The sequence below is a fragment of the Anopheles arabiensis genome, chromosome 2, assembly GCF_016920715.1.
Source record: "Anopheles arabiensis isolate DONGOLA chromosome 2, AaraD3, whole genome shotgun sequence".
Classification (NCBI taxonomy): Eukaryota; Metazoa; Arthropoda; class Insecta; order Diptera; family Culicidae; genus Anopheles; species Anopheles arabiensis.
The window spans coordinates 100196875-100215365 of NC_053517.1; the positions used below are offsets into that span (position 1 = coordinate 100196875).

At 42.1% G+C, this 18491-nt stretch overlaps 1 protein-coding gene across 8 annotated transcripts in view; it reads right to left on the bottom strand.

Annotated features, from left to right (window-relative positions):
* LOC120896472 (gamma-aminobutyric acid receptor subunit beta) overlaps nt 1–18491 on the bottom strand; it is a 75694-nt gene that overhangs the window by 22290 nt on the left and 34913 nt on the right. For 6 of the 8 annotated variants that reach the window (XM_040300617.1, XM_040300621.1, XM_040300613.1 and 3 more), the window contains 2 exons: nt 16960–17186; nt 15359–15441 (listed from right to left, as the gene is read on the bottom strand). In XM_040300617.1, coding sequence (XP_040156551.1) covers nt 15359–15441; nt 16960–17186 — 310 coding nt within the window. Of the gene's footprint in view, nt 1–2807; nt 2946–15358; nt 15442–16959; nt 17187–18491 lie in introns of all 8 variants that reach the window. The other 2 variants (XM_040300619.1, XM_040300620.1) reach the window with 1 other exon arrangement.

The window sequence follows — 18491 nt, forward strand, 5'->3', positions numbered from 1 at the left end:
ACTGTGTGTTTGTGCTTGCCAAACTGTATGTACTTTCCATCGTATGCTGCGCGAATCTTCCGACGGGTTAGAAAGGTAAACGTTTTGTTAATTAAAAAAAAAAAAACACCGACAGATAGTATGGTTAAAAGTGTGAAACAAAGATAAAAAGATTAAAGTTTATGAGCAAGAGTGAAGTAGTGAAACATACGGAAAGTATAAACAACCAGGATGGAGAGCGATGAAAACAAAGTCCGTAAAATAGAACCTTCGCTATGCACGCTGCTGCAGCACAGTGAAGGGGTGGTGCTGACGCAGGTGATAGAGTTATGATTGAGGCGCATACTTTTGATGATATTTGGGCAAGGCGAATTGTAATTGTTTGCGAGTTCTGCTAGTTCGCAGTTCCGATGCGTTTCACCACAGTGTCCCGATCGAAGTGAAACGCATCGCGGCGAAAAAAAAACGGAAACAAAATACAAATGAAAACAACTCTGCGCTGCATAGCAGACGACACTACCATAAGGCGCAAAATGGTGTTTGGTTGAGAAGCGGATCCTTTTTGCGCTACGATGAATGCTGCGTGAACAGCTGAGAGGAGGGAAATGAAAGTTTCCTCTATGTGATTCCTCTCTCCCTGGTAGAATACTGGTCTTCTGCTGAGAGTTAACATTTAGAGCGAAATATCCAGCGAAGGTTTGGAGCTAAATATTCATTTTATTGTACCTCGTGTTGTGCTCGAAAACCGACGTTGAGTGTGTTGATTTTGTAGTTAAAAGGAAATAATAATCAAACATCTTTCTTCACCATATTCGACGAGGAAAATATAAAGACTGGCCCTTCAAGAGTCACTGGTCAGGACCTTACTGGCTCTAGCATAATTTGGCCTCGAACAACAAATAATACAGGAACTTGCATCTGTTGCCTTGTTTCAGCGTGACGGAAACCATGTACACCGCTAGTAAAGGGTGAGGAGGAGCAATCATTTCAAACTTATAAACGGTCCGTGTGTCTGTAATGTACATCTCGTTCGGCGCTGGCAAACGTGGTACGTACGTGAGCTTTGCGTCACTTTTGTTACCTTTGGGTGTTTGTTTTGGTTGGTAAAATGTTTGCAGTATGGCCAGAAAATGTACTTAAGAAGGATAAACAACGATTTATTGGTTTTGCGTGTATTGTGTATTTAAAAAAAACACAGGTGCACTTCTCTCATTATAGCCCCGATCGAGGGAAGATTTGAAGTATAGAAACGAAACAAAAAGAGAAAAAAGTACAAAATGTATACTTGCGGTTGTTGCTAATTGCCAGTTATAAAAAATATATGCAATTTTACGCGTAGTGTGAAACTGTGAACACAACATGTACTTGCTGCAAATGCTGTGTGTCTGTGTGTTTTTTCTTTGGTTGGTGAAACTAAACATAGTACACGCTATACGCTTTCAAACTATAAATCAAAATGCACAGAAATGTTGCTGCTAAAACGGGGGCGGGAGGAACAACATAAAACACAAATCGGTAAACCAAAAATCGCAACAAACGAGCTTTAAAAAGGCTAGGCCCAAACGGCGTGTTCGGTGAGCCGTTCGGGTTCGGGCTGCCTGTCACAAAAAGGCATACACAACCCTGGGGTGTATCGATTGCTTTGCTTGCAGTGTGTTGTTCATCCAAACGTGATGGTGGGGTAGGGTGTATAGAGACGCCAGAAAGAAATATATTGGTGCGTGTTTCGTATGTTTGGTAAAATTGTTTTCAAAATTACTGTTCAAACAAGTGCTAATTGTATGATGAAATAAAATAAAAAAATTAATAAAGTACAAAATACTAAAAATATAAACAACCACAGGCCTGGTGCCACCCAAAAACCCTGGTAGCGGTTGGTCAGCCAGGTCAGCACAACAAAAAACAACGTAAAACGCAGAAAAACGATTCGTTCACTCTTGGACATGTTTTTCAAAAGGGGGAGGAAGGCGTGGGTATAACACCGTGTTGTGTGTAAGTAACGAATTTCGCTGTGAAAAATTAGAGTGATGAAAAAAAAGAGTAAATTGTGTGTGTTTAGTGTTTAAACAGAACAGTGTAAGGAAGGAGAAAAACGAAAATTGTTTTGGCAAGAAAACTTAAAAACTGCTTGTTGCCATACATAAAATACAAACAAATAAAACCAGTCGACATCGTTTTAACAACACCTTGTTAAGTAAGGAAATGAACGTATAACAAATGAGTAACGGTATGAGTTGGTAGGCTAGTTGATTTGGCTTTGTTGGGGGATGATGAAAATGAGCATGAAGTATGAAATAGACGTAGGACGGTAAGATACACGAAGTAAGAAAGACAGACTGGGAAAGTGAGTGTTAAGACAGAAAGAAGGAAGGATAGACTATTACAGAAACGGTGAAACACGACATAGATCAGGAAAAGAGTGCACTTGGAAACAGACGTAGAAAAAGGGGGGATGTAAGAAAGACACACGGCACAATAATGAAACTGAACAAACTGAACTGTATAAACACAACTAGCACACTGCGTTAGTGTACTAAGAAATCGAGAAAGATAGCGGGACACACAGACAGATAGATAGAGAGAGAGAAAGAGAGGAATGACAGAGACAGAGCTAGTAGAAGAGACAGAATGGGAGAGAAGAGCTAGAGAAGAAGAACAGACAGACAAACAGGATTGGGAAATGAGTAATGCACAAGTAGAGAGAATGATGAACGAAAGGGTTACTTTTTGCACTGATAGGGTGCAGATTATTGATGAATTGAGGTGTAATTTTACATTTCTTTTTTTTTTTGGTTTGTTTGTTGTTTGCTTGTTTAATGATAGGGTACCTGTGGTTAGGTTAATTTCGGTCGCCCTCTGCCTGTGACCCAGTACTCTAAATTGTGGTAGTTCTACTTCGCTGCTCATTCCGACACTACTTAGGCCGTCTTTCCAGAAGTACCGGATATCTCGCATCGTATAACCGACTGCAGATGAGCGGGCGGGGGGAGGTTGGCGGGTGAGGTTTGATTGTTAGAGAATTGGTTGTTTGTTTTTTTTTTTTGCAGCACGAAGTGTTTTTTGTGGTGTTTGTGTGTTGGTGTGCAAGTGTTGGTTTGTTTCGAAGTCGACCGTATTTCGGGTTCCACGGGAGCACCAGATGCCACACGCGTACCAGTTCGCAAAATACGTTCGAGAGACGATGGTGTAATATTCATCCGCACACATAGCATTCCGGGGTTTCGTTTGTTAGTATGTTCAAGTTGGTGTGCGTTTGTGTGAGTGTGTGTGTATGTGTCGATTTTTAAAACGTTTTATACGACGGCACGAATGTGAGTTTGGGGTTTCAGACGTTCGCACGATTTCGGGACGGGTGTGATTATTCGTGGTTAAGTTTTAGGCATTTGTTGTTGTTGTTTTTTTATATTAAATATCGTGCGTACATGACACGAGAAAAGAAATGAAAGAAAACGTAAGGTTAATAACGATATTAAAGAAGCAACATCCTGAGGATAGGGAGCACAACATGATTCGTCCTCGCTTTCGTTCGTGTACGTGTACGTTACCCTATTTGGTGAGTACGAGTATTGACGTAGCAGGTTAGTGTGATAGTTAAAAAAAAAAAATGAACAAAACAACGATTAGCAACATTAGAAAACTGTCTCCAGTCCAGTTAGCAGACGCAGACTGTTCGCGCAGAGGAATCGGTGAGTCAAGAAAGGAAAAAAGAAAGAAGGCAGCACGCTGGACGAAATAAAACAAACATAATTGATCAAGTTCCTAATGCACTGTCGGGAGCATTTGGGAAAGAGTATTCTACTATCAAACATTGATTAAAACGAGTAAAAGCGAAGAAATTCACTAACAAAATTGTTGATGATCGTTGTATTGTTTTATACGCCTGGCTAAAAAGACATCTGACGGGCAAATATTTCAGATGGGTTCCGTAGATCTCGTTACTGTTTTAGGTGGATAAGAACAAGAGCTTTGAACAAGATTTCTTGAACAAGACACACTTCAAGTATAAATGATAAGAACCTTTCAATAATACAAAGATTTCAACAATCGATATGCATAAAAAACTAGAAATATATAATAACTGTAAAGAAAGATTTAACTGAAAATGAACTCGATGGCGCTATGGGAATGAGGTACAGACAAGCTGCAAAGGAGATAGAAACAAGGAACATTGGCAGAAACATTGGGAGAGAAAAAGATTGAGAGAGAGAGAGAGAGAGAGAGAGAGAGAGAGAGGCAGACAGACAGACGGAGAGGAAAAGTACTAAAAGCGTGAAGTTAAAGGATTTCAGAAAAGCTGCAATAAAAATGTAGAAATATTAACTATGCAAAAACAGTTTGGTATGTTCCTGTATGAAGGGTTTCTATCACGTAGGGAAAAAATGAAGAATAATGTTCTGTTTGCTGTTAGACCCCAGTGATACTCACAAAAAAGAGTTTTAGATTTTATAAAGATACAATTAGGGAGTAACCGATCATATGTGTTGAATTTACTTGCAGTTCCTTTCATGAAGTATTTACTAGATTTATATTTGCCCTTCAAATACGTAAATATAAATATACAAATTTCAAATAAGCAAATCGACGTTATACAACTGTGAGCCAGTCATTCATTAGACAAAAAATGGAAGCAGTTTGTAGCGGTAGCTAATTAAATCGCTCCAAGTTTGTTGATAAATGATTCAAAAGAACGTAATCATTCTTCAACGTAAGAATGAGAACAAAAAGGTTAAAAAAGAAAACTTGCTTAGAAAAGAGCACAAAACGTCGCGCAAGTTCGTGAATCATTGAATAGAATTGCCAAATTAGTAAAAAGTGTCAGTTAAAACAAAACGAAACAAAAAATGCATAACAGAACGATCCTTAGCAAACGCCAAACTGGAGAGAAAAAAACCCCCCAAAACTCCGGAAGAACCGTAACAGTGACGACGATAAATGATAAATTAAACATTGGCAGCCGAAACAGCAAAACCGATAAACAACAAAAAAACAAAAAAAAAAAAAACGACCAAACAAATGTGTAGCAATGAAAGGAAAGAAAGAAAAAACGGAAAAAGGAACAAAATGAACGCCAATCCCAGACAAAGTATCGCAGATCAGATATGGCACCAACAAAAAAGTTGTGAGTGGATTGTTGGACTTCGCCTTCTTTTTTTCTACTAGGCGACTGACTGGTTCGGAGTTGGGCTAGAGCGCTGGGAATGAATGGAGAAAAGGCTCAGCTCGCTCAATTCGAGAAGCGATTCAGCACGAAGTAAAAACAAATGAATTAAACACAACCGGAAAGCTACCGACCGACCGACTGGGCCAGAAGAAACTGGTTGTCTCATACGCTTTGAGATGGAAAGGTTCAGCTGGTTGAAAAAAAAAAGGTAGCGTTTCGAATTTCCATTTGCCGGACGCCGAACATTAAATAATAACAACGTGACCGTCGAGTATCCGAACTCGGTACCAAACTGTTGAGGGAGTTTTACTTTAGCTGTTGGTGGAAGTTTTATTTGAGAGGAGGAAAGAAAAAAGTCCTTCCCGGGAAAACAAAGCTGGATTGTTTTATAATAAAAAAAAGTATTTTGCTGGTCGTGGTAGGGCAACGGATGAGAAGCAGTTTGATGGAGAGCACTGCTTTGTACTGCTGTGAGTGGTTGGTCAAGTCGTGTGGGTTGAAGGTGTTAGGAAAATAAAACAAGATAGAAAAACAGAATAGATTGTTAAGATAAAAAAGAAAGAGATGGTATGGATGCTAAATACATGCAGTTTGTCGCAGTCATTGCCTTGAAAATGATACACTCAGAAGGGAAATGTCATTTTCAGGCGAAGAAAAAACATACGAAGAGCAGAAAAATTTAGTTTAGGGAAAATTTAAATGTTTTTAGGAAGAGAGAGAGAGAGAGAGAGAGAGATTTCATAATAAATGAAACAAAACTCATAGAAACAGCATAAAAAAGTTAAGACAGGTAAGAATACAGTTGCACAGTAGTTGAACTAAATGTTTAACTCAAAAGATACATGGCAATCAAAGCTTTTTAAGGAATAACTACATCGTTTATTGAATTCAATGTTCGAAATTGTTTGCCTTATTTAAGTGTGATTTCAATTCAATTAAGAAAAGTAGCCAACAATAATTTAATCAGATCACCTGAAAAAGTTGTTCCACAATAGGAGCACGAAACATGGAGCCATTTAAAAAGCAATACTTATCATCCACATCTTCAAACCGTCCCTGTTACTATCTTCATTTGATCTATCAAACTTCATCTGCAGTGTCCATTATTATACTTATTCCATTATTTGCAGGAGTTCCATCATGGATCACTCGTCACGAGATATTCCTAGAAATGCTCCAGAGCATTGCTCGGATGTTGACAAACCATACACGGACACACCCAGAGCTGCATGAAGGATCAATTCAAAACGTCCAGTAGGTGACATAATACGTTTTGCTAACATTGAAAGTAAGAAAACTCGACACTGCTGCAGACGAGAACCGTAACATCGTAGGAGATCGGAAATTGTCTTCGGCCCGCATCGCTTTTTTTGGCCAGAGTCGGCCCCGTCTTTATCTTGCCGTCTGTAAATCGAACAATATAACTTGGTTCTGGTGCAGGGAATCGGTCATTGTCAATACAGCTTCCCAAGGGTGAACGGGCTCCGAAAGGGACGAAAGTTTTCCGCCCCCCTTGAATCGTCCAATTGTTTGCCGTTTCCCTAAGATGATGGTGACATGCCGAGCACTGTGTAATCTAAAGCCAATGGTTATGGAAGTTTTCCCAATGTGAGCGCCTACACGCGTTGGATGCGGGGCATAATGACAGCTGACCAGCAAGAGCTTGGCAAAAGGTTGGATGGATGGCCATGCCGATGTCCGTACAGTATGTTTTTTTCTCTCTCTCTCTCTTTCTCTCTCTCTCTTTGTCTCTGTATGTCTAATGTTATGATATAATACATCGTCACGCTGTGGAAACGCTCTTCGAACGGATCGTATAACACCCGTACCAGCTTCGCAACGAGATGAGTTTGCTCAAGTTCGTTCTCGAGTTCCGTGTCCTGAATAGTTCATGTCCATTTGATGCAGACGATGCTTGTCGACGGCGGGGGGAAGAGGGAAAAATGTTGTAAAACTACCGCTTCCTCCTCATCCTTCCTCCAACACGCCCAAACCTGTGTGGATCTGGGTGTGTGTCTTGCGCCCGGGAATGTAAAATTGGCACCATTTCAGCACTTTGCACACAATCGGGTACGGGCCAGTGTGCGGAGTGTGTGTATGTGTTGGGAAGGTGGAAGGGTAGGAAATTGCTTCGTTCCTTAGAAGAAGCTCATACATAAACAGACAAAAAAAAATGCCGAGCAAAGAGTAGGACAAACTTCAAGTATGTAGGCACCAGACCAGAGGAGAAGTTTAGTTGTGCTGCCGTATGGCTTTACCCCAATCGTAGAATGCTTCTCGGCCTCATCATCACCGTATCACCGCACGCTGGAAGATGTGTCTTGAAGTGGCACACGGACCTGGGCAACATCTGCGGTGGCTTCCGTTGGCGAAACGATGCCATCGGAAAACTCTGCCGCATAATGGAGCAGGCGTCAGAGGCGTCAGCTTCGCACGGGCACGAAGAAATTGATCCAACAGTGCCGGTAGCTCCCATCTTGAAACGAGCTCCCGCAACGGAGATGGTGGCGGTGACACATCGAAGCAGTATAGTTTAGCATATACGGCTGTACAGTGAGTAGCAGTAGCCCGATGACGAAGACGAATGTGCGGGCGCACAAATGTGTATTATGTAGGACATATTTGATCAGTCAATTATCTGTGCCCGGTCCTCCGGGTTCCAGCAATGGGGACCGCTGTGGAGGGACTGCTTGGCTGTTGCGATGGGCCAGATGGAAAGCAGCTGGAAAAGGCTTCCATTTGCGTTTCCTTCCGCTTTCCCCCCACCCCGCCAGTATAGTGTCTTTCTTGAATGCTTTCAATTTTCTCAAACAATTCATTCTGCCATCGTCTCGGCAATTGTGTGAGTGTGTGTTTGTTGGTTAAGATGTACAGAGAGAGAAAAAATGTGATGCCTAGCATATTGATGTTTCTTTGCTTTTTTTCGTTTTTTTTTGTTCTCTGCACTCCCTTGATGTACGTTTTTTTAGTTTTCTCCCTTTGCTGAAACGACATGCTGGTCGCGTAGACGGCGTGTGTCATGTGGCTGCAGCATTATGCTTTTTTGCACGAAAAAAAAAAAAACACTCACCATTCATTGCTTGACGTTCACCATCATTCGGGACTGAGCCGCGACTGGTTTGAGCCGTGTATAGCACGATCCGAGCAAGTTTACGGACTTCCAAAATTCTGCTACAGAGAGAACGCATACAAAATCCATTTTTCTTCCAGCGCGCACAAGCATGACAAGCTGTTTCGTTAGTTTTTGCTCGTTTGATGGAAGAAAGCAACCAGGGGGGGTTTAAAATTTCCCATAGGTACTACCAGCCTGTCGGCGTTATCATCCCAAGACGATCGTCTGTTACCTTGGGACGGGGAGGTTCTTTTTTTCTTTTCCTTTTTTTTGTTGTGCTCGTAGAAGCAAATGGAAAGCTTAAATAGAAAGTTGAAACTTCACGTCCTGTGCTGCTTTTTTTTTGTCTTTCTCCCCCTACCAGCACCATAAAAGCCACTTCCTTTCACTTGGTACACGTAAAATCCAAAGCAGGCTGTATGCAGCATGCAAACAACGGACAGCAGAAGGCTTCCACTAATCCTCCCATAAAACACAGACGTGGTTTTTCACCAAACCGCAAACCACAAGTAAAATGGGCCCGGACGTGGTGGTGATGTGGTGGTGGCAGATTCTTTTTCTTTCTCCGTTTTTGTTCACCTTCAAGAAGCATGGGTGTGATAAAAGCCATCAATGACGGCATCGATCTCCTTCGAAGCCTCGAAGAAGTTTGAGCGTTGTTTGAGGTCCGAAAGCAGGACGGGGGCGGGCTCCATTATTGAAGCGTGTTTTGAGTACTGATTTATGGCGGTTTGTAAGACAGAGAGAGAGAGAGAGAGAGAGAGAAAGAGAGAGTGAGATAAAGAGAGTGCGAACGAGATTAGTCTTTTTCGCAACCGGAAGAGGTTCGATTTTTTGGCTTCCGGAACGGATGCCCGGGCGTCGGCCGGGCGTCTTTTCAAAACTACAAGATGGGTCCCACTGTTGGCCCGGGCACTGTCGTGAGGCAGAGAAAGATGATCGACCGATAGCGGGCTCTGAAAAATATGGTCGATATTACACAGCGCACGACGCCTCGTCGCTAACAGAGAGGTCCAGATAAATAGCGAACCACGGCACAAGGGTGTGTCCTTGTGTGTGGGGTTGTGTTTGAAGTGGGGCAGAACATGTATAGCACCGGTCGGAGGCGGGGCAGTATTTCCATTTTTCCGAGCCACTTTTGCTATCAGGTGTAGCAGGTGCAATAAACCGCAAAGTGTTTCCGGTCGTTAAGTAGGATGTTTCGAGGATAGTTTTGTTGCTGTGAATCTGTGTATGTGTGTGTGTGTGTGTGTGTTATCTCCTTTCACTGGTACAGGGTGGTCGTCGAGCGGGAGTGTCTTGTTTCTTCTTTTTTGTATCATACAACCCAGAAGAGTTCGGGGCAGGTGGCACCGAGAAGATAGAGTCAAAACGGCAAACGGCAAGAGTTGAAGCGTGGCAGTTAAGTGTCTAGTGGGCTGGATGTCGTTCGAAGGGCGACGAAACCTTTGCCAACCAGGAACCGGAGGCTCTAGTAGGAGCTCTCTATTTTGGGCTTTCCTGGAATCGAAGCCTGGTGGGATATATTGAGTGACAAGTGACCTTCGGAAAGAAAACTGGTCGCAAGGCTCGGGTGCCTTTACCAAGAATCTTCCCTATCGTTTCATGCCAACGTGTTTGTAAGTAACAGTCTGCTGGTTCATGAGCTATCATTTAGAAGGTTTCATTTGTGCAATGAACTACTCGAAATACTGCGACAGTCTGAGCGACATTTCGATCGAAGATTTAAGCTATATCTCCAACCGGACAGGGATGAAGATTATTATGTTAAGTTTTTGTAACAGATGTCAATAACATCTTAGAAATACGTTTCATGTAAACTTCGTGTTAAATGCTTATTTAAAACAGCCAAAAAATATGTACAAAACGTTCAGTTCGATAACACCATCCACCATCAGTGGTCGATAAACACATCCGGGGGTATTTGGGTACAAGGGCGCTGAAAAAGCGGTGCATGAAAAAGCGGTTTTGCGAGCCACAACAACAGCCAAGCGACAACAGGGCTCACACACCACGGTTTCGTAGCAATTCGCAACAATTTTCTCACCCTCATCCATCATTGTGCGGCGGCGATAAATGTGCGATGCGTAAAGCAGCAGTGTCAGTGTCTTTTTGGTGGCTCTGTGCTGACGGCTTGCCTTTCATTGCATAGATTTGCTGCATTAGCCAAGCGATCAACTTCAGATGGTGGCTTTAGCTCTCCACTGTGTGGATGTGTTGTTGTTGTTGTTGTTGTTGTTACGGTTGCTTCTCCGTTTTTGTCAGCCGAAGATTGATGACTTAAATCGATTGCTCCCTCCCCGGGAGGGCTGGGACAAATGCAATCAGAAAGATAACAAGGTTCCGCTTACGGATTTGAGATCGGATCGGGAACACTGGGGAACCAAAAACCCTCACACGGGGAAACCGGAATAATGTGTGGGACCGGTAAAGTAATGTTGTGAGGTGTACAGGCACTTTGTCGAGAGTGGGAAAGCTGGAGGCACAATTTTGCAGCAAGATTATGGAGATTGAGAAAATTAAAATAGCTTATCGAGATTGGCTGAAGTTTGTTTCATTGGTTGACATTATCTGTACGATGTTGAAAGGTAAAATTATATTCCACACGCAAAGGCAACATCTTAAATGGGCCTAGTGAGTAAAGCAACCATTGTTTCTATTTTTGTTGTTGATAAATATCATTAAATAAAGTAATATCATTAAATAAATAGCACAAGATTCAATCGTGGCAATCGTTTCAAGTTTGCCCATCGGAAGTGATTAATATTAAGGCAAAACAGCACGAAAACTACAAAGATAGCGAGGTATGGAAAAGAAAACGAAAAGAGAAACGAAAATCAAAAGACACACTTACAAAGAGGAAGGAAAGAACACACGAGAGAATTACACGTTGTGTGTGCGATAGTATTTCACCTCAGGAGTTTGGTTTGGCTGACAAGTAATTAGAGTGTATTCATTTTTGTCTGTGTGTGTGTGTTTTGGAAGGTTTTAGCAAAAGTTTCATTTGTTTACAGTTTTTTTGTTTTTGTTTCTTTTTTTTTTTGAGAGACTATACAGTCCAAGTCAACCTTCTGCGGTTGCTGTAGTAGAGAAGGCGACCGATAATTAACCGTTGAAATTTACTGTACTAGTACTTGCGGTAGAATGAAACATGTGAATGAAACGCATGGATGGGCGGTGGACGGCGGGACGGAGTTGGCAGAGGTAATTGTGCAGGAAAGGATTAGGAGAATAGCTGATCATGGTTTGATTTTCACAAAAGGGTATGATTCGAGTGAGAGCAGTGGGAGCGACCGGCGGGTGGCTTAGTGTAGTGTGAGATGGAATGAAGAAAAAGAGAGCGTGACGAGGGTGTGTATGTGTGTGTGTGTGTGTGTGTGGGAGCATAGAGAGTGACGACAGAGAGACAGAGAGAAAAAAGGGCAATGAGGTGAGCGTAGAATTAGATTGTGAGCAAATTGTTGTGGTGTTTTCTTTACGTAATGCCATCGAGTTGAAAAGGACGATATCGAAAACTTTTGATAAAGAAAAGACCAAAAGAGACAGAGGAAAATAAAGACTTTATTGCAGAGAGAGAGAAAAAGATAGCGATACGAACGTTGAAAACAAAAACATTCGAAACAATAATCCTTCCTTAGGTAATGTGAGAAGTAAAACAGAAAAATGCTGAAGGAAACAAAGACCAAAACAATGTAAACAATGTTATTGATTGCGAAGGAGAGATTGTTACTTGTAGCTTTAGATTGGCATTAAAAGTAAAATTAGTTTGATTGAGTGGCATTATGTCCTGAACGGTAATGCTGTTCGGCTTAACAAAAAAAAAAAAAAAAAAAAAAAAACGAGAAAGAAACCAAAACAAAAATTCGCTTCAAACGGTGTGTTTTGTGTGTTATGGGACTAATCGAAGGTATCGAAAGGCGCAGTGTATGTTGCTGAAACAACTTTGCAGCTAAACGCAAGGATTCACACCTTTGTTGTTGGCATTTTCTTTAAAGCGCAACTTATGTTGTTGCTGCAGCACGCAAATCATTCAATTGCCTAGCCAATGGTGGGATACGAAAAATGCTTTGATCGAGAAAAAAAGAACAACTTTTTATGTTAGTTAACATAAAACATAACGGTTAAAAACGCCAAGGCCAACTAAATGAAAATGAAGAAAATCAAAACAAACAGTCGAGCACAGTGTTATTAAAACAAACAACGAGCAGCAACAGCAAAAGAAGAGGGCTTTTGTTTGTACAAAAGAAGAACAGTGTGAAGGCAACAAACACTGCCAATCTTTTTAGTCCCAGCTGGAAACAGGAATAACGGGATGAAAAATATACCCTCTCTTTTCGATGGGCGACTGATGGAAGGAATGAAAGTACGATGAAGCGCGCATATATTTGATAAACCAAAAAGAAAAGAAAAATACATAAGTATACATGTGAAAAGTAAGGCCAAGGAAGAAAACTATGATCAAGAAAGTATGCAAGCTTCGAATGGTAAATTAAAACACTTTTTTTTGTGAGAAAACTCAGTCAAAGACGAGAGATGGCGAATACGGTGGCGATCGTTTACCATAATTAGGACGAAAAACACTAAAACTCGAGGTGGGCAATATAAGGAAGAGAGAGAGAGAGAAGGAGAGACTCAGAAAAAACAGAAAACTAAAGCCGTCTTTGGCATAAACGTAGGTGCTTCCTGCCTTTCGGTATACTTTACGGACTCCCAAAAAAGAAAGGGCTTGAACCGTGCAAGAAGAGCGTTGTTAGTAGTAGATAAAAAGGTGAAAAATATTTCGTAGCCGTATGAGATCGTACAACAGCGTGTCCCGTGTGTTTCCCGCCTGGGATGCTGTCATAGGTAGCCGTTTTGTTGTAGCCGACAGTATAGTTTGCTGGTGCATGCCGCCGCGTTGTTATTGCAGCGGATCCAGCAGTTATTTGCGTGTGGTAGTTAGTTGGTTAGTTGGTTGTGGTGTAAAAAAAAACAACGAAAAACAATAAAACGAGGGTTGCGAATAACGGAGGGTGGGTGTCCTGGGGTGATAACGAGAGGAAGGTTGAAAAAAGATAAAATACGAAATGTTTAGCACGCAAACTTTCTGAATAGTACAGCTCCTTCCGCGGGCTAGTTTTGAACGGCTTTGCTCGTGCGCGGTTCTTTCGGTGCGTCGTCGTGTGGACGAACCGAAAGTGTGTGTGTGCGATGAGCGGGGGCCGGACAGTAGTGGAAGGATTTTTTCCTCATTGATGGACCCACTGTGCTTTGCTGCATCTGGCAAATCGGCAGATGAACGAGAGATTTCGTGTCTGTCGCTCATGATCGTGCTTCAGGTACGTTTCGCTCGAAGATTCTGTTCTGTTTCAGTTGGGGAAAAAAAGCATCCAAACCCAATGGTGGTAACAATTGAACAGGGATTTTGTTTGTGTTTGTTTCGTTCAACATTCAACAAAGTAGAACCATAGTTGCTGTGGCCACTATGGAGCGTTTCCATTGCTGATTTTCGTTTGTGCTCACCTCTGCAGGGAGGAGGATTGGGATCGGTTGTGCGTTCGATGGAATTAGCGATTCGATTAGCGTAATGAAGTACTAGAAAAAATCAAGCTAGCTTTTAAAAGCTTGTTATGCCAGCGCACGCTACTACCATGAGAAGCATAAAACAAACGGCTCACTACAGATTTTAATAGAATGCATTGTTGCACTATTGAAACTAAAGGTAGTGTAATTTATACTTAAATTCGCACTATAGCAAATACGAAAAAAAGAAAACTATGAAAAAATCTATTTCAGCAAGAAAACAAAACAAAGAAAAAATCAAAAACCTATTGGCAACAGTTTTCCCATTTCCCAGCGCTAGTGAAAAAAGTTTGCACATGGCTTGGTGGGGTGCACGCCATTTGGCAAGAGCAAAAAAAAAAAATGACAAAAAAGAGAGGAAAAAAAATGTTGGTGATAAATTCGAGGGCGGCATTGGTGAGCAGAATTTCAGGCTGATCTAAACGAAGCGCACATGAAGTACACACACACACACATAGAATATATGGTGGTACCGATCGTAACCCGGATCGGTCGAACACGATCGGGCTGAGCGTGAGGCATGATGGTAAAATCACACACACATAAACACACAATACACATAATGCTTATAGTGTGCTATTTAAGCTTCAGCTGCAGGTTCGTCAGATAGGAGGCATCTAAAGCACAGGTGGGGAAAGTTTCCGTGAAACATGTCGTATTTTGGGATGTAGCTGGGCGTTTTTCTTTTTGCTTGCGTTTGGTTGTAATTGTTTCTTCCGATTTCTTTTTTGTTTATTTTTTTTTACTCAACGTTTTGTTAGTGGTTGTGGTAGACGTTTCGTACACGTTTGTTTGGTCAGCGGCGGCGCGCAGAAATGGAGCAGAAAACGAGAAGAGAAAAGCCGAGCCGGGTAGGCTTTTGGTATTTGTTTGACAGACAGAGGCGATTAATAGAGAAAGAGGTGGAAGAAAGTTTAGCAAGTGCTAAAATTATAGCGGAAAAGTATAGTGAAAGAGAGAAAGAGAAGAAAAGAAGAGAACATAGTAGAAAAGAAAACTAGTAGCTTGTGAAGAGAGAAACATAAACCCAACAGATTGGCGGCAGCCATTTGGCTACCGAAGGAAGAAAATACAATCGAACCATTTTGCATTTTTGCAGCTGCAGATGCTGACCCAAGAGGCACAGCTTCTGGTGAAAAAGGGAGGGGCGCAATGCATCCCGAATAACACGAGAGAGAAAGAAAGAGAGAGAGGGGCCTGCTGGACACATGGTGTGGCTCTCGGCGTTTTTTGTGCCAACGTTTCCGCGCTTCTGCTTCCGCAAAGAAATTACGGGTCATTGTCTTGCTTCCTTTTCCTTTCCGTTTTATTTTTGTTCCGTTCCGTCTTTTCGTCATTACAGGTGTATGAGTATGTGCGAGTGTGTTCACAATGTTGTTGACTTTCGTTACCGTCATGTTGTTTGCGTCCTCGTGCTGTCGCAGTGTGTTACAAGTGTTTCCTGTGTATGTTTGTGTGTAGGTGGTGTGTGTAGGTGGTGTGTCTGTGTTTAGGGATGGAAACGGGGGTTGAATCGCGATGGCGTCCCCGGTGTAGATACTTACAGCTTTCTATCTCTATATGACATAATTGTCTATCCATTGGAAAATATTGTAAATTCATTGGACATGATGCTGTGATTGTTAATCTGCAATAGTAATAAGCATAATGAGACAACGTGTACTTACAATAGAATCCAATGTTTTTTGAATTTTTTTGCTTCTTTTGGTTTAATTGCTTTGCACATGGTTTTGCTTTTTTTTTTGTTTTTTGGTTACTGCTTTACAATTAGATGGGACTATCGGGCTGTCGTAGTAAGGTGAGTGAGTGAGTGTGTATGTGTACAGTGTGTGAGGTGTGTGGGTGTGTGTGACTGAAAAGCCTTCGCAGGCCTGGATGAAGTGGGTGGTGGGCAAGGGATTTATTATTTTTGTTTTTGTTTTGTTTTCGGGATTGGATGGTTGGTGTGTAAATACAAACATATATATACACACACACACACATGGGGGAACGGTTTCCAAAAGCTGTGCTGCTGGAAAACTTTGCAGCCTTTATGTTTCTTCCAGTTTTAAAATATGCTGTCGGCCTTGCCCGGTGCAGCAGTAGGAAAGGTCTGCGGCAAATAAGTACGGCTATTTCCTGTAAGAATCCATCCATAGCAATGGCATGGGGCTTGACGATCGTTCATTCTGTGCAAAACACATTGCACACGATAGTATTTAGACAATTATTGAAACAATGCTATTTGGTTATTTTCATGCAATGTACACACACAGCTCACTGGGAGCACTAGTTACGGAGCAGGTAGCAAATCGTTTTAAAAACACAGCGTTTTTTTTTGTTAGTAACAGCAATTACATGACAGTAAACATGATCTTACAAGAACATATGTAAACGAGAATGGCAGGCTGTTGTTGTTTTTGTTTTGTTATTGTTGCTTAGAATAGATAAGATCACATCAAAGTAGATCGGATGATCGGCGCTGGAGCGTGTGGTACTGGGGGTATCCACTTCCTCCCAGTGCCTACGGACACACACAGTTTAAATCATACAGCTTGCGGGAGTGGCGCACCTCGTAAGTGTATCAAGAAAACTGCAGCCCCCGTTTTTCGTAGCGTTGGGTTTGGGCAAAAAGGAGTGGGGAAGCTGTTCGGTACTGATGATGGATTTGTTCGCAGGGCTGAATATTAGTTAGTTCTTAAAACTAAACACTTACGGGAACGGGGTCCGCCCCCAGCCAGCCTGGCTCGTTGCGCGTGCGTTGCAAGATTGTGCAATGGAGGAAAAGGTGGCCAATTTTGCGATTGGTTTTCTTTTGCGCACTGCTTTTTTTTTGCACTTTCATTTGGTTCCAATATCTTCCAGGGCAACGAACCGGGCTAGCTGGTTGCGCAGGAGCATCGTTCCATTTCGTTCGTGGAATGGAACGACACATCCAACAGCGGACACACAGAGTGACACAGAGGGATGCACAAAAAACCGGGAGCAGGATGAACCCAAAACGGGATTTGCTGAGGTGTGGAACGGGACGGAAGGGTAACAAGGGAAACATAAATACAGTGGGAAGACAGTGTGAGGGGCGGGGGGGGGGGAGGGGGTTTGATACGGAACACAAAAAAGAACACTTAATAGCAGTTAAGAAATAGAGTAGGAAACGAACGCTTACCGAATACTTCTAGTTATTGATCCAGAATGATGTATTCTTATAAATTCATTACTAGTTGTCGCTATGTGAAAGTATGATTGTTTCTCGTTTACAAAAAACGTGTCGGGTACCCAAATATTCTTTATGAACTCAGATCCAACTGATAACGTTTCAACACCCGGCCTTTTTCTGTAAGCTAAACGGGGATCAGTCCAAAATTGTCGGAAGTAAAAATCCAATGTGAAATCCTGTTGTTGTTTGATGGTGGTGGTAGTAGTTGTTGTTGTTTGATGGTGGTTGTGGTGTTCACACACACCCGGAATAACAAAGGTTGGATGGTAGAGCACGCAACAGTAGCAGCAGTATGAGAGCGCAGGGAGGGGGAAATTACATCGTTGTATTGCATTGCAATGCACAACAGAGAAGGGCGTTGTTTGAGGGGATTTGTTGCAGGGATCGGAAAGCGAATAATGGCGTTGATGTTATACGAATGTAGGAATGTTTTACATTTTGGAAGTTTTCCACGTGGCGCGGGCGGTGTTGACGTTATAAAGATGCGTTTTTTTAATTGATTTGCGGACACAAATGTGTGTGTGTGTGTGTGAATGTTGGGAAAATTGGTTTTGTAGATGTTGATGTTTGTTCGAATTCGAAGGCACACCATTTATCCGGAAACGCCGCGATGTTTCGATTCGGTTTTCGATGCCGGATGTCAATAGCCAAAGTCGGATTCGCAGTTTGCGGTAGTTATCGCAATTTTGCACGCAATTTTGATCGGACAATCGGGATTGCGCGTTTGATCAAGCGGTGAGTTATTCGATTATAATTTTGTTCGTTGTTTGGTGGTGCAGATCAGGTAAACCCCGTCGACGGTTTTTTCGGGGTCCGCGCGGAAATTGAACGGTTTTTTGCCCGGTGGAGCATTTTTGGCGCACGCAATTCACGGGATTTTTGTATTATGATGTGAGGGAAAACGGTTTGTTTTTTGGTTTGTATGTTTGGCAGCGGATAATGAAGAGCACGGAAATAGAGAGAGAGAGAGAGAAATGGGAAGAAAAAGAGAAAAGAGAAGAGAGAGAGAGAACATATCGTTATATTTTTGTTCAGCGTTCACCAAACATCCACCACCATGGGGGTGGATGCAGATTCACAACGGGAAAAAGGGGGGAAAGGAAACTTCAAGGATCTGGAGTGTGAGGAAAGGAGTGTGTGAATTGGATTTTGGGGGAAAATCCAGGTTTGAGAGAAAAAAAGGGCTCAGCAATAGTTGGTAAGCTATCTTTTCATAGTAATTTGATTTGCTCATTGCAAACAAACGGGACGGGATGTGGTCTTGTCCCTTTTTTTTATTCTTTAAATTATTCTAGCAGTCAAAAGAGACTAACGAAAGCGCGCGCTTCTAAGATTACCGGGTAACTGGAATGAAGCACTAAGATACGCTACAGAAGTATAATAATAATGTTGCACATACACACACGCACACAGTTTTTTTTATTGTGGGGGGTGGTAGATCAAGCGGGCGCGAGCCGTTTTGGGTCTTGGAAGTATTGTTT